At 55.8% G+C, this 23,116-nt stretch overlaps 2 protein-coding genes across 4 annotated transcripts; one reads left to right on the top strand and one right to left on the bottom strand.

The window, feature by feature from the left end:
- The first annotated feature begins 1,115 nt into the window (after window positions 1-1,115).
- LOC111161464 (leucine rich repeat LGI family member 4) lies at window positions 1,116-8,796 on the top strand. 3 transcript variants are annotated; one of them, XM_022525130.1, is made up of 9 exons: window positions 1,116-1,733; window positions 2,176-2,247; window positions 2,489-2,560; window positions 3,432-3,503; window positions 3,632-3,703; window positions 3,947-4,116; window positions 6,148-6,312; window positions 6,417-6,922; window positions 7,747-8,796. In XM_022525130.1, exons 1-9 carry the CDS (start codon window positions 1,564-1,566, stop codon window positions 8,059-8,061), a joined length of 1,614 nt encoding a protein of 537 aa, XP_022380838.1. In that variant the 5' UTR covers window positions 1,116-1,563; the 3' UTR covers window positions 8,062-8,796. The 3 variants fall into 3 exon arrangements, with proteins under 3 accessions (XP_022380838.1, XP_022380841.1, XP_022380840.1); XM_022525133.1 differs by lacking the exon at window positions 2,176-2,247; XM_022525132.1 differs by lacking the exon at window positions 3,632-3,703.
- Window positions 8,797-9,879: 1,083 nt separating this feature from the next.
- Window positions 9,880-12,633, bottom strand: LOC111161609 (FXYD domain containing ion transport regulator 3). The gene is made up of 7 exons (XM_022525366.1): window positions 12,591-12,633; window positions 11,451-11,486; window positions 11,325-11,348; window positions 10,500-10,574; window positions 10,378-10,414; window positions 10,040-10,077; window positions 9,880-9,899 (listed from the first exon to the last, which is right to left on the bottom strand). The coding sequence occupies exons 1-7, from the start codon at window positions 12,631-12,633 to the stop codon at window positions 9,880-9,882; spliced, it is 273 nt and encodes a 90-aa protein (XP_022381074.1).
- Between the last annotated feature and the right edge of the window lie 10,483 nt (window positions 12,634-23,116).

Here is a 23,116-nt window from a genome sequence, read left to right as displayed (position 1 = left end):
GGAAGTGCTCGATGATTATTATTATTGCTATTTCAGGTTGGATAACAAATGTCATTTCTTTATTCTTTCTTATTTAATGGGCAGAATCTATCCAAATTGCTAAAAGCTTAGTCCAAATGAAAATGACCAATATCCAGGGAGCCTGGGTGGCTCAGTGGGTTAAAGCCTCTGCCTTCAGCTCAGGTCATGATCCCAGGGTCCTGGGATCGAGCCCCGCATCTGGCTCTCTGCTCCGTGGGGAGCCTACTTCCTCCTCTCTCTGCCTACCTGCGATCTCTCTCTGTCAAATAAATAAATAAAATCTGAAAAAAAAAAAAAGAAAAAAGAAAGAAAATGACCAATATCCATGAGTTTGGATCTCCCAAGAAGACAAAATCACACAGAGAGGCCCTGGAGCCAGCTGCCTGGGCTTAAGTGCTGGCTCTGCGCCAGCCTGGTAACCCAAATCTCAAATTGACTTGACCTCTCTCCTCAGTGTTTGCATCTGTAAAATAGCCGTATGATAGGATCAATGTCAGAGGGGTGTGATGAGGTCAGCATGAGCTGACAAAGTTTGAGGACAGGGCCTAGTGCAGAGCCAATGCTGAGGAAGGGGGTGGCATCCTCACTTTCATTTTTCCCAGGAGTTGGCTCCTTATCCCAGTAGCTGTGGGCACTCAAGGGGTTAATTTCAGGCCTGGGAGGGAGGCTTTGAATTTGAGGTCTGACAGCTGCCCTGCCGAGTGTGGCCACCAGAGGGAGCAGCTGGATCCCCCCCTGAGACTTGGTGAAGGGGCACATTACACCCTCCTGGGATCCAGAGGAGGGGGCTGGCTGGGCGTGGCCAGGATGTCTCCAGCCCCCCAGGGGTCTCTCCTCCCACCCCTCCGCCTGCCAGCCATCCGGTCCCCACCCTGGTGACATCCTCCTCACACTCCGAGTGGGGTGGAGTGGGGAATCTGGGGAGGGGGCTGGCCGAGAGTGGTCAGGGCAGCTCCAGCCCTTTGTGGCCCCTCCCCTCCCATGGGGCCATCCAGTCCCTTCCTTAGGGCTGCTCTTCCTATGGCCTCTGACCCCCTCCTTCTTAGGCTGCACCGCCGGGCGCACCCAGTGCCCAGTGAGTCCCTTTCCCAAACCTCCAAGGAGAAGAGGCGTGGGAGGAGGAGAAGAACAGGGAACTGGAAAGGGTGGTGAGAAATAAAGACACCAGACAGAGGGATACACACACACACACAGAGGCCAACAGACAGAGACTGAGAGCCTGAAACAGAGACAGAGAGAAACAGAGACCAAGAGACATAAAGAAATAAAGACAGACAGAGAGTGGGAAACAGACTAACTCACTGAGTCAGAAATACAAAAAGAGAGAGAGACAGAAAAGGAAAGAGAAATAGAAAATTAGACACCAAAGCGATACAGGAAGAAAGAAAGGCTGAGAGAGAGACTGAGAAAGGAGAGACAAGGCGGGACAGAGTGTGCCAGCTGGCGGAATGGAGGGTCGCCTGGCACGCCAGAGGTAGTGGCCCCAGCCCGCTGAGCCGGGTGGGCAGAGAGAAGCCGGAGCCTCAGCGGGGGTGAGGGGGCATGGGAGGGGCGGGCGTGCTGCTGCTGCTGCTGGCTGGAGCCGGCGTGGGGGTGGCCTGGAGACCACCAAAGGGAAAGTGTCCTCTGAGCTGCTCCTGCTCCAAGGATAGTGCCCTGTGTGAGGGCTCTCCGGATCTGCCCGAGAACTTCTCCCCGACCCTGCTGTCACTGTGAGTGTCAGGCCCTCCGGGGGCCTGAGGGCAAGGATGGGAGTCCTGGGACCCCAGGGGCTGGAGGCAGGGTGCCGGGGTCCCTGACGAAGCAGGGACCCTTCAGGATCTTGGGAGGTGGGCAGCAAAGGATGTTGGGATGCCTCAAAGGGGGCTGCTGGCATTTGAACAGGAGCCGAAGGGAGACTGCAAAGCCCAAGGCAGCATTTGGGGCCCAAGAGGGGAGGGGGGGAAGGACGGTCGTGGGTGGTGGGGGGAAGCTGAATGTTGCCAGGATCCTTGCCAAGTGAGGAGGGCAAATGCCTGTTTCCCTAGGATGGAAAGGAAAGACATCCGGGGTTGGGGCAGCACACCAGTGTCCCCCAAACAAGAGATGGCTCTGGGGCGGGACCAGAGCACTGGGGGTGATTGTCTCCTCACCCACCATTGCCCACGTCCCCAGCTCATTCGTTAGGACTGGAGTCACCCAACTGAAGGCCGGCAGCTTCCTGAGGGTGCCCACGCTGCACCTGCTGTGAGTGGGGCCCAGCTAAGCCGACAACTAGCTCGAGGGAGTGGGTGGGTGTTCACACAGGTGCGTGGGGGGCGTGTGCACACGTGTGTATGCGCATGTCTGCGAAGGAATCACATGTACCTGTGTGTGTGTGTGTGTGTGTGTGACCACGCCCATGAGGGTGGAGGGTGGGGGTCAATGTTAACATGTCAGAGAGGGGGCAGCAGCAACTCTGGAAAAATCTTTCTTGCTCCCTTGCCAGCCTCTTCACATCCAACTCCTTCTCCGTGATTGAGGACGACGCATTTGCGGGCCTGTCCCACCTGCAGTACCTGTGAGTGAGGCCAGGGAGTGGCAGTGGGGATGGGGGCTTGGGAGAGGAGCAGGGACCCATCTGCAGCTCCAGGAGCAGAGGGAGGTAGAGGCTTATTGGCATGTGGGGAGGTGAGGGAGTCTGAACAAAGGTCCTTCCTGGAGGGGGGTGGGGTCAGGGCTCCTGCTCAGCTGTGTGACCTCAGCCTGCTCACCTCCCCTCTCTGTGCCTCAAGATCCACAAAGGTCCTGGGTAACCCAGGACTCTTTCAGGCCCTCCCTGACATAGCAGAGCCCAGGGAGAGGACAGGGAGGCCAGAGACAAGAAAATATTTCATATGAATGGGAGACAACTCTGAGGAGGTGATGGGGGTGATGGAGGTGCTAGTGTCGGGGTTGGTGACCATGGTGGCGGTCCTGTTGGTGTCACAAAGGCTGTGTTGTTGATGATGCTTCTCAGTATTGCTGGGTGAGGCTTGGTGACGATGGCGTGGGTGTGGATGACGGGAGTGAGCGGCAGGGCAGCGGTGGTGGTGGCACCGTCTGGCGTTAACAAGAGTTGCGGCCATGTTGTTGGCACTGGGGTTGGGGATGGTGATGGATGCCCGGGTGTCAGTCTTGATGGACGTTGGTGACGGCGACAGTGGTGACACTGGAGGTAGTGTGGGCGACCATGAGCCGGTGCAGGCGGGGTTCAATGTTAGCTTGGCAGCGAGCATGGGGTTGGGTTCGTGACTCCTGGGATGACCGTCTGGAGCCTTGGGGAGGACAGGTTTCTGGGGCTTCAGCACATTCCAGTGGCCTATGGCTTCAACGGGGCGAGTCTCCCCAAGCACCCTGGGGCCACAGCAGGGAACCAAGGGCCTCCCCCTCAACCCGCCTTCCCTCCACAGCTTCATTGAGGACAATGAGATTGGCTCCATCTCTAAGAACGCTCTCAGAGGACTCCGCTCGCTCACACACCTGTGCGTGCCCCCCCAAGGCCTCACCCCTCCCTTCCGCCTCACCGCCCCAAACCCCATCACCCAGGGACCCTGGGGATCCGGATCACTGATCTGGGTGACAGCTTCTCCTCCTCCTCTCCTTCCACCAGGAGCCTGGCCAATAATAATCTCGAGACCCTCCCCAGATACCTCTTCCGAGGCCTGGAGACCCTAACTCACGTGTGAGGCTCAAGGGGGCTGGCTGGGCCTAGAGAGTTGGGGGGTGTTTGAGAGGGAAGGGGAGCTCTGGGCCCACTTTTGGCCGACACCGAGAAGCATGGCTGCTGTGGGTCTTCCGTTATTTTTCACGCCACCTCCAGGGGAGCCCCATCTAGAACCCTTGCCTGGGGAGGGGATGGGGGGCACAGGGCTGCCAGGGTGGCGTGGAAGCCAGGTCGCAGCCCCTTCCCGGCCTCTTGCCCCAGGGACCTCCGCGGGAACCCGTTCCAGTGTGACTGCCGTGTCCTCTGGCTGCTACAGTGGACGCCCACCGTGAATGCCAGCGTGGGGACGGGGGCCTGCGCCGGCCCCCCTGCTCTGGCCCACATGCAGCTGCGCCACCTCGACCCCAAGACGTTCAAGTGCAGAGCCATAGGTGGGGGCTTTCCCCGCAGGGTGGGAGGGGCAGCCGGGGTTCCAGAAGAAGGTGGGAGAGCAGGGGCATAGTTCCCAGGGCTGAAGGGCTCACCTCGCTCCCCGTTCAGTTGTTGCCCGGCTTGTGAGCCCCTGAGCATGAGCATTAGCTCTCTGAGCCTCAGTTTCCTCGTCTGTAAAATGGAGCCATAGGATTACAGCAAGAATTCGGTGACGCGTCCACGCCTGCATTTGGGGCAGAGCCTTGGATGCGAGGCCCTCCTAAGTGTGCACGCTGGTGGCTGTTATTAATATAAAAACAGCCATTTAAAAAGACTTGCTATGATCACATTGCTTTTCCATAAATACGTTTTGGTAACTTTATGGGTCCTTGGCAGTGCAGAAGGCACAGCGGTGATGAGGACGGCCCTGGCTCTTGCCCTCCCAGAGCCCACAGCACAGGGGAAGGTGGAGGGTGAGAGCCCGGAGTGGTCAGGGCTGGGCTTTGGGTGCCCCGAGCCAGAGCAAGGACCAGGCACAGCGGGAGGGCCACAGAGGGCTTCCTGAAGGAGTGGGTAAGGCTACTAATGTAATAATCAATTTTTACCAGCATCTAAGTGTAAGTCGTGTTCTGCGTTTGTGGAACTCATAGAACTGGAGAAGTTAACTTAAGAGTCCCTCTTTATTCAGTTGTTCCACAAACAGTCACTGAGGGCCACTCTGTGTCCGGTCCTATGAGAGACAGTGGGCATACTGTGGTAACCCAGACATCCGTGGGCCCTGCCCTCAGAGCCCTGGCGGATGAGGACATAAACATTAAATAAAACACTACAGAAACAAACTTTGTGCTACACATTGTGATAAACACAGGGAGTAATGAGGGAGATTAAGGCAATGGGGTGGTCCTACCTTCTGTGGGGCATCATAGAAGGCTTCTCTGAAAAGGTGGCTTTACATCCAGATGTAGCTCAGTGAAATACAGAAGAAAGAGCACTCTGGAGCGAGGGGACAGCATGTGCAAGGGTCCTGAGGCAGTAGAGAGTCTGTCCTGCTTGAAGATCAAAGGCAGGCAGCATCTTGGGGGAGTGAGTGAAGGGAAGGACACAGGTGAGATTGAAGGCAGCAGGGTTCTCACCATGTATTACTTTGAAAGCCACAGAGAGCAGAGTGCTCTTACCCTGAGGGCTGTGGGAAGCCTTGGAGGGTTTTGAGCTGGGGGTGATGATATGATGGCCATTTTTCAAAGATCCACCTTTGGGCCGGCATCCTTGGTGCCTCGGTTCGTTGCTTCAACCCTGGTGCCTGGAAACAGGGCCCCGCATATAGAATGAAGTATTATAACCTGGAGTCTACAACCCACCTCCACGCTGGGCAACCTTGGTGTACCGTTACCATAAAGCTAAGTGGCTGTAACCAAGAGGTCCAAAATCCCATGAATTAAAGAAGACAGAAGGGTCTGAGGTGAGCAGTCCTGGCGGGTGGGTTAGCCCCTGGGTGTTGTCCTGCTTTCCATGGTTGAAACTGAGTTGTGGCCCATCTATCGGCCAGGTCACGGGGAGAAGGGGCAAGAGACCAAGTCCAGGAAGAGCCATTAGCAAACAAGGGAGACGAGCATTACTGCCAGCACTTTGCTCTTTCTCCACGGGGAACTTGGCCTAGATAGGGCCACACCTAATTTCAGGAGGGAGGTATTGGGGGAGCGCTGGGGTCATGTGGCTGTGCTCCAGTCCTCTTTCATGGAAGATGGGAAGGCTGGACTGTGCCTGCCGGCCTTAGCTTCCTCATCTGTAGAATGGGTAGAATGGAACGTCCCTAAATGAATTGAGAAATACGTTGTTTCTAAGCAATGATTTGATGGTGTCCTGCAGCTTAGAAAACAAAGCATTCCCCTGTTGTTGTGACTTAATTCATCTGTAGATGTAAAGACCTCACTCTGTGTCCCTATGAGGTGCACACCGCGACAGTCCTCATTTCAGAGATGTGCAAACCGAGGCTCAGCGATGAGGGCCCGTGAGGTCCCGGTGCCCACCTGACTCTCTCCTGCCACCCCCAGAGCTGTCCTGGTTCCAGACGGTTGGGGAGTCGGCGCTGGGCGTGGAGTCTTTCTCCTACCAGGGTGAGCCCCACATCGTCCTGGCGCAGCCCTTTGCGGGCCGCTGCCTGATCCTCACCTGGGACTACAGCCTGCAGCGCTTCCGGCCTGAGGAAGAGCTGTCCGGTGAGCCTGCCCCCTCCCACCCCTCTCCAACCTTCTGCCTGCAGGGGTGGGGGGGCCCTACCAGGCAGGCCTAACCTGCCCTCCCACACCCCGCCCCCCCACAGCGCCCTCGGTGGTGTCCTGCAAGCCGCTTGTGCTGGGCCTGCGCCTCTTCGTGCTGGCCGCCCGCCTGTGGGGGGGCTCGCAGCTGTGGGCCCGGCCCAGCCCGGGCCTGCGCCTCGCCCCCACGCAGGCCCTGGCCCCGAGGCGCCTGCTGCGGCCCAACGACGCCGAGCTCCTGTGGCTGGACGGGCAGCCCTGCTTCGTGGTGGCCGACGCCTCCAAGGCGGGCAGCACCACGCTGCTGTGCCAGGACGGGCCCGGCTTCTACCCCCGCCAGAGCCTGCACGCCTGGCACCGGGACACAGACGCCGAGGCCCTGGAGCTGGACGGCCGGCCCCATCTGCTGCTGGCCTCCGCCTCCCAGCGACCCGTGCTCTTCCAGTGGCTCAGTGGCCGCTTCGAGAGGCGCACGGACATCCCCGAGGCCGAGGACGTCTATGCCACACGCCATTTCCAGGCCGGGGGCGATGTGTTCCTGTGCCTGACACGCTACATCGGGGACTCCATGGTGAGGCTGGGCCCAGTCAGGTGGAGCAGGTGGCCACAAGCCAGATCTGACCTGCAGTGGCCTCCCGCCTCGGGGCTGGCTTTGCAGTGCTGACTCCCACCTTGCACAGGAGCTTCTAAACTCTGACCTGACCTCACAGCCTCACCTGTGAACTCTGACCCCACCTGATGTACTGATCTTTGAACTCTGGCCACCCCCTCCCCATACCCCCCCACACCGACTCTAAGACCACGGTGACTCCTCAAGGCTGAATGACCATAAGCCACTTCATATCCCCCCAACACTGACACTGCCCCCCCCCACTCCGAGCCTTACATTTGAGCACAGCCACCACATTCTGGACCCCCGAGGCTGACGGCCCACCCCCTCCAGCATTCTCATTCTGGGTTGAGGAACAGCCAAGCAGGCGCTCTGGGCCTAGAAGGCAATGGTCTGACTCAGGCGTTCACGGGATATGTGTGTGGGGAGCAGACTGTGAGTGCAGGGATGAGAGTGGGGAGCCTAGGGCAGAGCCTGCCATCATGGAGGGAGGTGACTGTGGCTGGGCAGAGTGCGGCCAGAGGAGATGGGAGAAATAGATACCATCATAGGTAAAACGGACTGATTCTTTGTGGGGTGTGAGGGAGAGAGAGTGGCCAAGAATGACTTCAAGTCTGTGGCCTGGGCAACGGGGTGGTGACAGGTATGAAGGTAGGAAAGCTGTGGGAGTTTGAGGACCTATGGGCCTGACTCCAAGCTGTTCCGGGTGGTCTGAAACCCAGGGTGCTACTGGCAGGCCTGGCACTCTTGGACCGCCAGCCCTAACTGGTCACCACACTTCACAGGTCATGCGCTGGGATGGCTCCATGTTCCGCCTCCTGCAGCAACTTCCCTCACGTGGTGCCCACGTCTTCCAGCCACTGCTCATCGCCAGGGACCAGCTGGCCATCCTGGGCAGCGACTTTGCTTTCAGCCAGGTCTTTCGCCTTGAGCCTGACAAGGGGCTCCTGGAACCTCTACAGGAGCTGGGGCCCCCAGCCTTGGTGGCCCCTCGTGCCTTTGCTCACATCACCATAGCCGGCAGACGCTTCCTCTTTGCCGCTTGCTTCAAAGGCCCCACACAGATCTACCAGCATCACGAGTTAGACCTCAGTGCCTGAGACCCCACGGGACCTTGGCCATGGCTGGGAGAGAAGGGGGCGCTGACTGGCACAGGGAGTCCCAGGCCTCTGGATACCCACTTGACCAGGAGCCTGGGAGAGATGATGGGTCAGCTTGTGAGAGCAGATGGAGTTTCTCCCCAAGACACTGGCCTCCTGGCCCTACTTGGGCTGATGCTACCTGTGAGGTCCTGACCAGAGGCCAAATTCAAGGCAAGAGCTGTCCTTTCAGTCTTTAAGCAACATCTCAGCTGGAGGCACATGCCCCCACTAGAGATGACTTGGGAGCTCAGGCTGGGGCGCTGCAAGAAGCCAGGATACAAAAGTCATGGTGGGGATAACGTGCAGAACTCCGTGCGATCTGGAAGTGCTCCCCCTCAACCCACTCCCACCGTTCCTGCTCCCTGAGAAAGTACTGAGGAAGAGACAGCTTTCCTTTCCCTCTAAACTCAATCCGGCCAATCGCTTTGGTGCCCGCCTCCGTGACGTCATCAGTCGCTGGGCCCGTTTCCCAGCCGGGCTTGCTAACTTCCTCTGCTGCTTGTGCGCATGCCTGCTGCCCGGGCGGAAGCCCAGCATGTTGGCCCTCTTGCGCATGCGCGGGAAATAGGTGGGAAAGTGGGAAATAGGTAGGAAAGCAGGAGCTGTTGTGGGGAGCCCGGCTGCACGTATCTGATGAGGGACTGGGGAGAGGAGAGAAAGTGTATGAGCTCAATAAACGCGCTGTGCAGCTGCCCCGCTCGTTGTTGTGGGATCTTTGGGAGAGAATAACAAGGGGGAGGAATGATGTCCCAGGAGCAGTATTGGGGTGGGGGTTGCCCCAGGGGTGCATTTTGGCTGCCCTGGTGCGCTCTCGCTTGCCCGATGAGTGTGGGCTCATGGGTTGTGGGGGAGAGGCTTATGGGATGTTTGAGAGATATAAGGGCATTAGTAGGGGACAAGTCTCTGGTTTATTGTGGGTTTCTTCTTCAGGTCATGACTCAGTGCATCATAGGAGATAGTTTTGGGTGTTTTAGAGGGTTTTAGGCATTTTATAGAGTGGCCCTTCGGTGCATTTTGGAGATCTTACTGGGTACTGGGGAGTCTCAAGGGAGTTTGAGGCTCCTTGGAAGTTCTCACACTGCTATATATTATTAAGAGTGTCGTGAGGAACTATTTAAAGGTCTCAGAGGAACACTTGGGTATTAGGAAGGGTTTTCTATGATAGAGTGGGGTCTCAGGGGTGAGTGGGAGGGTCATGGGGGTCTTACCATTAAAATTATAATGTATCTGACTATTCATACTGTGGTAGTAAGAGCCACACCCTTGTTTTCCCGGTATGGTCTCAGTGTCCACTGGAATATCCCAGCATTCCATCTGGCTAGAGCCCTCTTTCATTCCCCAAAGCATCCGCCGTTTGGCTACGAGAAAATTTTAAATTGCCCTTGTGGTTCCCCTAGCCTTGGGGGTAGAGGGCGGGCCTCATGCCATCCAGCAGGACTTGAACTTTTCCCAGCAAAGAGATTTAGCTGCCAGCTTCTGTCCCAGCTGCCAGGGTGTATCCACCTTCTGCTGGTCCTCAAAAGCCCACTGTGAAGTACCCATAGGGAGTCTTGAGGACACTTGGGCTAATCAATTTTTAAAATAAAGGATAAGGAGGCAAGAGCCATTTTTAGAATAAAAATTGAACAAAAAGACCCCTCCAGTGAGAGGTAAGGTGAGGCCCTTCTCTGAGGAGAAGAGGGAGAATTCCATCCTGGAGTCTGGGCTCCTGTGCAGAACCAGGACTTGGAGGAAGAGACGGGAAGGGATTTCTGTGTCCTTTCAGCGGATCCATCCTCAACAGTTCTGGGCAGAGCCTGGGAGACATGATGGGTCAGCTTGTGAGAGCAGATGGAGTTTTCTCCCCAAGACACATGCACACACAGGCACACACACTTGCACACGTCCAGCCCTCACGGCCCGTGTTCTCTGCATCCCCATTCTGTTCCCGGCTTACCTGGAGTGATGAGAGGTGGGGCTTCCCCTGGATGGTGGCTGGGGAAAGAAAAGTGGTGAGATGTGTTTCCATCCCCCCTGTCCTCTCCCTTAAGGCTAGAGGATTCTCAGCTTGCCCTGACAGAGCTTCCTGGCTATTTTTCCTGGAATGGGACCAAAGCTTTTCAGGCTTTCAGGCCCTCTGAAGATGATCAGCTCTGAAGAATAAACCTGGGACATCTCAGTGGCAGGAATTCTCCAGGGCAAGGCCTGGAGGCCTTTTTCTGCGAGATTCAGTTCTTTGACCAGGGAAAGGGTATCTGTTGGGTATGAAGTAGGCACATGGGGAGCCCGTCTTACCTGGGCTTCTGGCTGAACTTGCATTTGCATTTCCCACCTGTCAGGGGAGAAGGGATGGTTGAGGGAGAGGACCCACAGCCCCGCCCTGCCCTGCCAGCTCGGCCTCCAGGGTCCCCACTCACTCATGAGGACGATGATGCCGATGGTGCACAGAACCGCGGCGCAGACGAGCCCACCGACCCGAAGTCTGTGCCAGTCTAGGAGAAACCCAGAGGAGGCCATTAGTGCCCACCTGTGTCCTCCCTGTCCAAACCTCCATCTATCCGACAGGTGGGTATGGGGAACCTGACTACCGGCAGGGAGTTGTGGATACAGAGGGGAGAGAACAAAGAGCCCCGCAGCACCACCCCCCTCACATTCTCCCTTACACACAAACAACCGATAAGAGATTTAATGGAAGGTCAAGTGGAGATAAGCATTCTGAAGGCAAATAAGCAAAGCCAGGGAACAAAAAGTCAGAGGGCAGCTCTTTTAGGGAGACTGGTCAGGGAAGGCCTCTCTGAGCAGAGCCCTGGGGAGATGAGGCAGGGGGGGGCCTGGCAGGGAGATCGGAAAGTACAAAGGTCCGGGGGTTTGGAGGGTGTCTGCTGTGTGTGTGAGCAACCGCAGAAAGGCCGCCCAATAACTTCCCTCCTCCGGGCAGTTTTTGCAAAGCCAGCCTCCTAGCATTTGATTTGAACCATAACAACGGCTTCTGGTGAACCTTCCCATCTTCCTTTGCGCTGCTCTCCTGCCAGAAGAGAACCTTCCCTGGGACCAGACCCGCGTGGCTCCTTCCTTTATTACACTGTATTGACCTCTCTCTCTCCCCATCCTTACCCCTTCCTATCCTCACCTCTTGTTTCGCCCACATTGGACCCCCACCCAAGCCCTGTGGGTCCACAGACACAAAATGTTAGGAGGGGGAGTGGGTGGGAGGGGGCCAAGAGAGGGGCACAAGCTCTCACCATAGTAGAAAGGACTGTTTTTATCTGCAAAGAAAGAGAAAAAGATCATGAATCCAGGACAACAGCCAGGAGGCAAGGGTGGGGGCTAGAATTTGGGGGTGAGCCTGGTGGTGGATTCGGACTCACCTTCTGGGTCGTTGGCATCCAAGACAGGCAGGCCTGCTGGGAGAAGTGGGAAGGAGAGGGGATGGCCTGCGGACCTCAGCAAAGCTGGGAGGCAGGGCCACAGAGCCTCAGGGGCCCCTGATGGACAGGTCCTCGCCTCCAGAGGGCACAGGGGTCCCGGCCCCAAACCTGGAGGTGTGGGCTTCCTTTCCCCGCCGCCCCATACCTGTGAGCCCCCCAGGTCTACCCACATTTTGCCTCCCAAAATAGGTTTTAGCCTAGGTGGCTTGGGACCCCTCTTTGGCCTGATGTTTCCAGACACCTGGCTAATCCTCCCTCCAGCAGAAACCGAGCAACATTCTCGTCAAGAAGACAGATGGTCCCAGCTCCCAGTCATTCTCGGAGCCTCGTCCATACCCCACCTGTTCTGGCATTTCCTCACCGCTTCCTTGTAGAGCAAATTACTAATGATAAACTTAATACACTTTCTTTAAAAATGCAGCCCTCTCTCCCTACCCTGAACGGAATGCCAGCCTGGCCCAACGTAAGGGATAAAAAAATACAATAAAAGCAAAGGACTAGGATTACATTCTGGCTAGAAGCCGTGGGCTACCTGAGCTCTGGGCCTAAACTCTGATCTTGTGTGTTCAAGGGTGATTAATAAGTTCTAATTATATTTAAAGCACGAACACCTAGAGCTTACTCTGTCCCAGGCCCTGTTCTAACCGCTTTTCAAATATCAACTTGTGTAATCCTCACAGTGGCTACTAAGCGCTTACTAGCAGAGCTGGGGAAACTGAGACACAAAGGATTTCCGTAACGGCTACATCCGTGAAGCTCCCAGCTCCCTCTCATAATAAAGGGCGAAGGAGGTGCTGAAGACCCAGTGCCCAGGGCTGAGTCTTCTCATCAGAGAGACCTCAAGGGGGTGACTAGCTGTGTGAGCCGCTGCCGTAAGGGGGGGCCTATCTTTGTGTGCACCTTGAAACCATCAGTGCGACACTGCGACCCTCAAGGAGATGCTGACCGGGGAGTCGCCGCCCCACAGCGGAGGCAGAAAGCACGAGAGAGGCAGACACACCCACAGATGCACAGACATGGGGCTTGACCAACACTCTGTGGCAGGGTTTGGGAAAGGCAGTGAGGGGCCCAGGCACTCACCTGCCAGGAGGAGGAGCAGGCTCAGTGTTGTCACCTCCCGCATGTCCGCCAGCTGGCCTGGAGGGGGAGGGATGGGGGGAGAGTCCAGCTCTATGGGGGCCCCCCAACCAAGGTGCCAGAGCGGTGCCTCTGGTTTCCAGTCCTCTTGTACTCTGCTCTCCAGGGTACACAACTCGCCCCAGGGCAGAGAGGCTGTTATTAACCAACCGCCCTGTCTGGGAGGTGAGGAGGAGCCATTAAAGGGGATTGAGGGGTGGGGAGGTGCGGGGTGGGGGGTGGCGGCAACGCGAACCTGGAGAGGAGTTGCAGGAATCACTGGCTTGACACAGACCTGGGGCTCTAGGGACATGGCCCTGGTGACCAAATGAGGGAGGCGCTGCCTGCTGTTCACCCCAGCTTACAGTTGGGGAAACTGAGGCTCTGAAAACTAAAAATGGGTGCATAGGGTCACCTTGGCAGGGAGCAGGATTTTGAGCAGCCCAGCTCTGCAGCGGCTGTTTGTGGCTCGGGACTATGGGGGCCTCGGGGTGTTTTGGGAAATGGGATGTAGGGAGCCAGGTGGCAGGAGGCCCGGGTTGCCGGGTGTGTCTCTCAGAGACAGCTCAGAGCCTGCCCGCCCTGGCCAGACTCCATAAATCTCGAGCTGGCTCCTCAGGCTGCTCAGAGCAGGGTGTAGGGAGGAGAGAGCTAGAGGCTTGGGGCAGGGGCGAGGGCCAGAGCAGAGAGGAGTCACATGGCTGCAGCACTAGCCCCATCTTCTGCCCCCATGACTCCTCGTTTCTGTCCTGCCTCTATCCCTGCCTCAGCCCCAGCCCTAGCCCCAGCCCCAGCCCTTACCCCTGCCCCAGCCCCTACCTCTGCCACAGCCCCTGCCCCTGCCCTGGCCTCTGTCCCTGTACCTGTCCCTGATCCTGCCTCTACCCCTGCCCCAGCCCCTGCCCCTGCCTCAACCCCTGCCCCAGCCCCAGCTCCTACCTCTGGCCCTGCCCCAGGCCTTACCCCCTCGCCTACCCCTGCTCCTGCCAAGCTCCTCCTGGCAGCCATTACTTCCTCTTTCTCCAGACGGGCCTGTCCAGCAAAAAGAACCCCTCCGATCCCCTCCTGGTCTGGTCTCAGCCCACCCTCGCCCCATTCCGGGTGCCTGAGCTAAGCCCCCGTCTCTGTGTGTCCCCTAGTCCTCTCCCAGTACCCGCCCCACTGCCACCAGCAGACACTGTCAAAGTGTTGCTAGCGAAAGTCAGCACGTCCTCTGCCCCACCCTGTGCTGGGTCCCCACCATTGACCTTGCTGTGTCTTCGCCCATTCCCCTCCCCCCACCGGGTAACCCCGGAGATGATCTGTTCCAGCCCTCATTTCACCAATGGCACGGGCCCTCACTAAGCCATCTGACACTCCCTGCTCTGTCCCCAGACTCCTCTCCACCACTGAAGACAGTGACCCCATCTGTCTCTGCACCCTCCGTGTCACCCCCACCTCACGTTCCCTTCTGTTTCTTGCACATTCTCACAGGCTCCTCCCTCTCCCTGGGCACACTCAGGTCCTGGGCATCCTCTCAGCCCTGAATCCCATATGGTGGACTCAAAGGCATCCATTTCTTGCAGGCAGGGGGCCTATAGCTTTGGGGAGCATTGCTAAGGCATTCAGGACCCCGCAGATTTGGGGAGGAGAGCTGGAGCAGGTGTGTAGGCAGGACAGCCTGGTGGTTCCAGGCACAGGTCTGGAGAAGGACCAGCTGTTGTCTAAAGCCCCAAGATGATACCCCAGTAATAGGAGCTACTGCCCTGTGAGCGTTTACCGTACACCGGGCCCTGGTCTCAGCGCTTCACGCTTATTCATATAACTCCGCAGCGTGATGGGGTGGCACTGTGGTTACCCCACGGTGCTGTCGGAGCCCCATAACCCCCGCTAACGCAGCTGAATGCTGCAGCTGTCACCAGGGACCCAGAGCCCCAGCTCTGAAGTCTCTTTCCATGGAGTTCACCTAGTCCCCCTGGCTGCCGGGCTCTGCTACTCCCCATCCCCAGGGCATCTCTCCCAGCATCCCTGGCCTAGGGGAGACGTGGGAGTAATCTTGGCTGCACCCCAGCCCTGGGGCCACATTCCCAACCTGGCTCTCCTATAGGGCAGGCCACTGGGAGCTGGTGTCTGGCATCTGCCCTCACCTTCCCCTCCCAGGCTGTTGCTGGAACGGGCTCCTGAGCTGTTTCCGGACTGACTGTAGTTTGGCGTGAAGCCTCGGAGAGGAAGACAGCCGGCAGAGGGAGGCTGTGCCCACCCCTCTGGGCTCCTTCCCCGCCCTGCCGGTCCCAACACCCGGGTGATGGACGTTCCCATGGTCCGCCCTCTGCTATCCCCTTTGTTCCTCCGTGATGGTGGCCAGGCCCATCAAGCTTGTGCGGAATGACTCGCCCATATCCCTGAAATTTCCTACCCAGCTCCCCACTTTACAGCTTCCCCAGGAAGCCGCTGTCCCCTTTTCCAAGAGGTCTCCGGGATCCACACATCCTCAATCCCTAGACACCCCAAGTCCACCCAGTCACCCACCCATGCACTCTGATACCCTCAGTCCAGCCTTGATCAACCTAGATACCCCCCACCCACCCAAGCAGCCCACTCCAACCCTATCCACCCAGATACCCCCAATCCAGATGTTTCTGGTCAACTCAGACACCCCCGATCTACCCAGTCACCCCAATCCCACTGGTGGGCTCATCCCAGCTAGCTCACCCAGCCTCCCGAAGGGAGAATGATGGGGGGATGATCACATTAGTTGAAGGTGCTTTCCCTAACCTCCTGTCCCCTGCCCCCCAGAAAAGATCCTTGAAGAGAGGAAGTTCTAGAGAGGGGCAGGGAGAGGTTGGGGGCAGAGCCGAGAGGGTGTTGGAAGCAGGGGACCCCAGCCTCTCACCTGTGTGGCTCCCCAGGCTGCTTGGAAAGTTCCGGGAGAGAAGGGGAGAATGCGGCTGCTAAACCTGAGTCCTGCCTTTATCCACAGCTGCCACGCCCTAGGCAAACCTGGGCAGGTAGAGAACAAGTCAGACTCCCTAAAGCTCAGGGGCTCTCTCACCCCATTCCTGCTCTTAAAGAGACAGCTACCACCCTTTCTTCCCAGCAGGGAGCTCCCCGAGGTCCCCGAGGTCCCCAAGGTCACAACAGCCTCAGGAAGGCAGAAGGAGCATAGGACGGGGCGGAAGTCCGCTCCTCGCATCCGGGGAGGGGGCTTTCTTCAATCTCTTGCCCCTGTGAAAAGGACCTGGAAGGAAGAAATGCGGGGTCTTTAGCAGCAAAGCTTCTGCCTCGAAGAATGGTGGGGAAAAGCAATGCATTGGCATAATTGTCTCATTTCCTTCACTTATATGGCAGGTTACGCTTGGAGGAGGGCTTGGTGGCAATTGTGGGTCATCCAAGGTCCCCTTCCAGACCACTTGCTGCTTTTGACAGTTTGAGGGTCAGCAGAAGAGGCTGATATGACCAAGATCATGAGGTGGGAGTGGGGGTGGGAGTGCACAAGGGGTGGGGGAGGCTGTCGGGCTTTAGACCATGACCTCTCTCCCACATGCCCATGATGCCCTGGAGAGACTGGAGACTGGTTTCTGAGCATCAAGCAGACCTTCCCAGTTCAGGCTCTTCCCAAGGGTGCTGGGAGCCAGATGCCCGGGTCTATGCAGTGGGCGTTAGGGTGGAGGCTGCCTCCCACTCTGGATAAGGCCATTGCACTGTGCAAGGCTCCCTTCACCTCCCTCCCTGCTCCTTCCCCTCCTCCTCATGACATTACTTCTGGCTGGGGTCTGCGTGGGCCCCCACACGGTCCTCGTTGGGGTGCCCCCTCCCCCCAATTCTGCCTTTTCAGACAGAGGGACTTTTGTCTGGGGACTGGATGGAGAACAAGGCGCCTTTGAGTGGCTGGCGGAGGATTGGGGTCATGGGGAGGGGCAGGGCCAGGAAAGGGGTGGCTGTGCCCTGGCCACCAGCTGGACTCCAGGCGACCCCCAACACCATCTCGGGGGTGGGACCAAGGGCTGCAGGAGCCAGGCCAGGGAGAGGGTGGAGTGCAGGATGGGGAAAGGGGGTTTCCGAGGTCAAGACTCTGCTGGGGGTTGTCTGCTGGGGACAGAGAGAAAGGACCCCCCACTTCCTAGCAGAAAGGGATGGGGAAGCAAGGAAGGCACGCCCAATTACATGCTTTCTTTATGTGGCTCCCTCAGGCAATTTTTCAATCCCAGGCCCTAGACTAGGACAAGGTCTCTCCACCCCCCCCCAACCACCACCACCCTCCTCCCATTAGGAAGGGGCCAGTCCCTACAAGGAGTGGAGGGGATGCTCGGGGGTGGGGCTCAGTCAAAGTGGGAGGTTCGGAGAGAGACAGAAACAAGAGTTAAGGGAGGCCTGGAGGGGAGGATCCCAGTCCAGCTAAGGGGGTCTTTGTCTCTGGGAAGAGAGCATGCATCCCTCACCCAGACATTTCCCTATTTACAATGGCCCTGGGAAGACCCCTTTGGTGCTCTTGGGGATGAGTGGTGTCTCCCTCTGCTGGAAACTTCAAGAACTGCAGGCTTCAGAGAGCGAGGGGGCCAGAGCTCCATGGCTAGGCTGTCCTTCACTTGTGCCAGATTCTGCAAACTGAAATGCCAAAGGGGCCAGGCAAGAATTGTGAACGAGTGAAACAGGACAGGCATGAGACCCTAGGGAGGGCTGGCAACTGGGAAAACGGGAAAATTGTCCAGTTTAAAAGGCAGCCCCCAAAACAACTGTAGCTAGCTCATGCAGACAGAGACAGAAGCAGCTCCCAGATGTCTTGCTACGTACTGGGGGGGAGGGGGGGAGCAAGATGTATAGAAGTACATCTTTGAGGTGGAAAAGAATGTGTATGCATACACTTGTTCATGAATGAAGTATCTTTGGATATTCTGCTTCTGGAGAGGAGGAGTGAGAGGCTGGGGGATGGGGTGGAGGGAGACTCCCTCTTGTACCTTTTGAATTACATATTCTGAAAATGTCCTACTTTGAAAAAAAGTGTAATTAAGAGAATTGAAAGGTCATCTCTACACAATCCTAGCCAACTGCTGCTACATTTTCAATCGATGTCAGAAAACCTGAATCTTCATACGGAATTCCCAATATTAAAAGTTGGTTCAGGGGCTCCTGGCTGCCTCAGTCATTGGGGCAGGTGACTGCTGACCTCAGGGTCATAGGTTTGAGCCCCACATTGGGTGCAGAGTTTACTTTTTTTAAAAGTTGGCTAGATTAAAAAATATATGCAGGTTTTAAAAGGTATGCAAGTCCAGTGAATACATCTAAGGGCTGGTTTCAGCTTGGGGAAGCAACTTCTGCCAACTTCATTTCCTGAACTTTTAATGACGGTGGCTTTTCATTTATGGGGCTTTAGCCCAACCCAGGCCAACGATAACGTCCCCCTGGGGCTGGATTAGAAGGTGTCATCCACAAGTGTGCTAGCCTGGGGCTGGGGCTTCAGGCCCAGGGAGGAAGGACTTCAGACCCCCGTGTGGACAGGTGAAGGCGTGCCCACTGACACTTGGAGAAGGTTTGCAGGGAGTCGGGATCTCTTTTGGGGTGTGTTCTAGGTCAACTTGACTTCAATCATATCTGAAGTCTCCCCTCTCTCTCTATATATATATGTCTGCATATATCATCTTTTATATGTAAATATTTGTTGTATATTATACTATATTAATAATAAAGTAATTTGAAATACTTGCCGTTCATTTTGTTTTTGACATCATTTGGTCCTAAAGAATCCGCTGAAGTTGTGATTAGCTGTGAATTCTCAGTATCCTAGGAATTCTTGCAAGATGAGAAAAACCAAACCTACAGATAGCTTCTGAACACCCCAGTTTTCAGGAATGCCGAACTGAAGCACGAAATCAAAGCCATAGGGCGTTACATAGTCACCAACTCAGACTTAATTAATTTTGATTTTGCCATTATGCTTCTGATGTTCAGAAAGACCAAAACCCAACTATTGTACGCGTTTCCTTTGGTTTACGAAGTGTTGCAAAAATTAATAGTCACCAACGTTTAAGCATCAGGATGTTTCCAATAGCTAACCTGCATTTCTGGTTGATTAGGAAGACATAGCCTAACTGCGTGAACATTCCCGTTCGACAGCAGTGGCTGAAGGGGCAAGACCATCTCCCCCTGGTTTGAAGCTTCATGGGAGAGAATATGGGACAGGGAGACCCACCTCCTGTCTCAAACCTGCTTCCACCTTTGGGCCTTCCGGCCCAGGATGGATCGGGTGTGGCTTATCCAGGAAAGACCCCAGGACCGTCAGCCTTAGTCTGCCCTTGACTGCAGAAAAGACACAACTAAGGAAAGGCTTAGTCGTGTGTTGTGACTCTGTCCCAAAAAAGCTTTGATGGGCAAGTACCAGTGGAGAAGAGCCAGTCTTTCGCAGTGCCCACCTGCTCAAAGATGGGCAGGAGAAGATGCCTGCGAGGCCAGACACTCAGAAAAAAATAATAACTAGGGTACAGATATACGGAGCGAAAGCAGACAAAACAAAATAGTCAGAATCAGGGCATCTCCGTGAAGGGTACTTGGGTTCCTCGTATCCTCAGGTAAATCTCCTGTCGCGACAAAAATTCAAACTCAAAGTTGCAGAAAAGGAATAAAAAATCTCCAAGTCAACACAAACTAATCCCTTGCAAGATTTAAAAAAAAAAATGGCAAAAGAATGGAAGAAGAGGTAAATCGGAATTGGATAAAGTGTTAAGTAAACAGAATCTAATGGGACTTAGGAAATTATGGATTTATGTATATGGCACCTGGGAGATGAATTGTTCTATGAATTTCTTTCTTCATGGATAAAAGCTGTGCTCTTTATTCATCCTCCCCTGGTGTCTTCCTCTTCCTTTGCTTGGGTGGCCTGCATCGTCTTGGACCCCTGGGTGCCCGGCTCTGGCCCTCCCCAGCTGTGGGGGCCTCACCGGCTCCTGGCAGCCCAGCCCCGCCTGCCAAGGGGCCCTGGGGCTCTGAGGCTGGCTCGGGGGCTGGCAGGCTCCCACCTGGCTTTGGACATAGGGAGATGAATCTGCAGTTCTAAGAGCTTGGCTGGCGCCGGTGGCTCTGGGGAGGCACTGACCCAGCAGCTTGCTGGCAGTGGGGCCCCTGACATTTCAGCAGTCCCATTCTCCTTCCCCCTGCACCCTGGTGTCTAAGAGGGCGGTGCCACATCCAGCAGAACCAACTCCACACCCCTGTGCATCCCTGAGTCATTTACCAACTATCCTAACTGCCTCACTCTATTGTCAACGAATTAACCTCTACTGGGCTGTGGGCCTCGCCACCTGCTGGGCAGGCGTGACTCGCCCAATGAGGGTAGATGTGGCAGAGAGGGGCTGTCATTAGTACCAAGGCACACAGTTAACAAAGGGTCAAGTTTGGGATGCCAAGCCAGGTCACTGGGCTCCACACTCGTGTGTATGTGTGGGGAGGGGAGGGAGCGGAGCGACCAAAGAACAGGACCCCGGGTAAATTTGAGAGTCCCGAGAACAGACAGCAGGTTAGAAAAAAGAATTAGATCACAAAAAATATTTCCAGAACCAACCACTTCTCCCCCACTGCCCCTACCCTGGCCCGCCCTGGACCCCACAGCCGCCGCTCCCCAGGTTCCATGCTCCCTTGCCGGCCCTTGTCTATTCCCTGCTCACCTGCAGCCAGAGGGAGACTGTGAACCCCTGAGTCAGGGCAGGGCCCTGCTGGCTCAGAGCCTCCTCTGGCTGCAGCTCTCTTCTGGCAGAAGCAAAGTCCTCACTGTGACCCACGACCCAGAAGTCACTGCTCTGGCTGGTCCCCTGTCACCACTCTGACATCATCATCTCCTCCCCCTCAACCGCTCACTCATTTGCTCGCTCCCTCCCGCCACCCTGGGTTCCCTGCTGGCCCTCCAGCACAGAAGCGCCTTTCCAGCCTCCAGACATCAGCACCTGCTGTTGCCTCTAGCGGACCCACTCTCCTCGCAGGTGCACACCTGGGTCCCTCCCTCACCTCCTTTCTTCAGGGCTTTGCTCAAACATCACCTTCTTGATGAGGCTTTCCTTGGCCATTGGATTCAAAATTACATCTTCCTCCTGGAAATCCGTCCTACCTTATTTTCTCTTTCTTTCCCCGTAGCATTTGCACCGACCACCTCCTGACATAGTGTATACACACTTACTGGTTCTACTTATTATCTCCTTCGCCTCTGGAATGTCAGCTCTGGGAGGCAGGGACCTCAGCTGTTCCATTCCTTCCATATCCCCAGCGCCAAACACAAGGGTCCGGCACATAGTAGGTGCCCAAGAAATATTTGTTGAGTGACTGAATGAAAACCGTTTTTGAGAGTTACTATATCCCAGGCCTCATAACCGATGAATCAAGGACCCTGCTCTCCTTAAGTGGGATCACACCTGGGAGGCACACAGTAGGTCCACAGGTGGAGAGGGAAGGAACTTGGAGCCAGAGAGGCCAGGTTCACATCCTAGCTCCACCCCCTTCTCACTATGTGACTTCAGGCGAGCCAGTCCTCTCTCTGCACCTCAGTTTCCCCATCCGTAAATTAGGCTAAGAATAGCCCTCACCCTGCCCAGGCTGCCCTTTCAACTCAATGGGGTTGTTGTGTGGGATGCTGGCGGCCTGTGACTAATTCTGAAAGCTGGTTCCCTTCCTGGAAGGGGGTGGGGTGGAAGGGGCAGGGCGGTGTGCTTTCCAACAGCCAACAATGGAACTCTTGTAGGCAGGGGCCCTCAGGCATGGAAAACACATCCACCCCTATGGGCTCCAGATAAAATTTTCAGGTCTCAGGAGGGAGTTTTTGAAGGGCATTTACATTCTTTGACAATTGTTACAATGAGAAATACTGGTTTGGGAACGTGAGCCCACCCTAGTGGGCTCCCTGCGATGAGCAGCTACAAGGGCTGGGGTGGGGGGTGTCTCTCCTGGGGTGCCTCTCCCACCTGCAGCTCCTGAGGGTAGGACCAGAGAGGCTAAGATAATCTTTGGGCCGCAACCATTGGTCCAGTGGGGTCCAATCAAAGTGAGGCCCAGAATTTTGCTTAGTAATTGAGGGAAGAAAAGATTTGGGTTTTGCTTTGAATAGTGGGAAATGCACATTTGGGACCTGGAAATTGCGATCATTTTGCCACCACAGGAAGAGCCAACCTCAGGACAAAGCTAACACTAAAGAGGACCACAAACCAAGAGAAATGCTGAGAAACAGAATCTGCACCCTGATCAAGTCATGCCTGATCTCCCTCTGGAACTTTCAGTTATGAATCTAAAAATCTGACTTGTTTGAGTTAATTTTAATGATGTTTTCTGTTATTTGTAAATAATAGTAACCAAACTAGTGCACAGAGAAATTCTGTGGACCCGGCATCATTGCACTTTCACTGGAATATGTCCCATGATTTTTATTTCATTTGAGCCAAAACATTTCTTTTTGCTTTAATCAGTCCAAGTATCTCCAGGCCAATAAGTGCTTATCTTGGCCAGGTCAAGTCTCTCTGTGGACAAGTCTCAGACTGCTCACCTGGGCAGACATCTTTGAGAAGGACCTGTCCTCCTTCACAGCTTCCACCTGGAAAAAGGGCAATGAGCCAAAGGAGCCACAGGGGTTGGAAAAGACAGAAGCAGAGGTGCCTTAGAGCTCAAAAGTCCTCCCATGGAAGGCGGTAATGGGCAAGTACTCAGATGCCCAGTAGGTATCTCCCCAGGGGAGAGTGGGTGACACCCAGAGATGCCTCTCAGGCTCCCATATTTCTGCCCAGGCCTGCGGGAGGAGGGGGAGCAGCGAGCACATGGTGTGGTCAGGCAGGGGCAGAACGGCTCTCAGTGCTCCCCAGCCCCCAAATCCCCCCTGGCCAGGTGGTACCTGCCACCCAAGGAACAGCCACTTGGATGAGGGACATACAGTCAGTGTCCCTGAGCACGAGGCCCAGCTCACACTGGTGGCCCGCCCCACATGGTGTCAGGCAGCAGCCGGGCAGGGCCATCTCAGTGCAGGAGCCAAGACATGTGAGGAGTTGCAGAGCTCATCATGGCTGTTGGGAGGGCAGGCCAGCTCTGGAGGGACACAGATGGGGGTTAATAATTAGCTGAGTATTACCATTCTGGAAGGTTTCCAACCAGAAGATGACTGAGGGAGCAGAGGACAGTTTAGAGGCCAAGGGCGGGTCATAAGGGCAAGGCAGGGAATGTGGAGGTCTCATCAGGAGGTATTGTGATGGTGGTGCTGATGGTGAGGATAGTGGTGATGACGGTGATGATGATGGTGATGATGGTGGTGATGGTGATGATGGTGATGGTGATGATGGTGAAGATGGTGGTGATGATGTTGATGGTGGTGATGGTGATGATGGTGTTGATGGTGGTGATGGTGATGATGGTGATGGTGTTGATGGTGGTGATGGTGATGATGGTGATGATGGTGGTGATGATGGTAGTGATGGTGATGATGGTGGTGACGGTGGTGATGGGTGATGGTGGTGGTGATGGTGATGGTGAAGATGGTGGTGATGGTGATGATG

The sequence above is a fragment of the Enhydra lutris genome, unplaced genomic scaffold (assembly GCF_002288905.1).
Source record: "Enhydra lutris kenyoni isolate GAN:26980312 unplaced genomic scaffold, ASM228890v2 scaffoldscaffold85, whole genome shotgun sequence".
Classification (NCBI taxonomy): Eukaryota; Metazoa; Chordata; class Mammalia; order Carnivora; family Mustelidae; genus Enhydra; species Enhydra lutris.
Note: the sequence above shows the minus strand (reverse complement) of the source record. Positions and strands in the feature narration are given on the sequence as shown.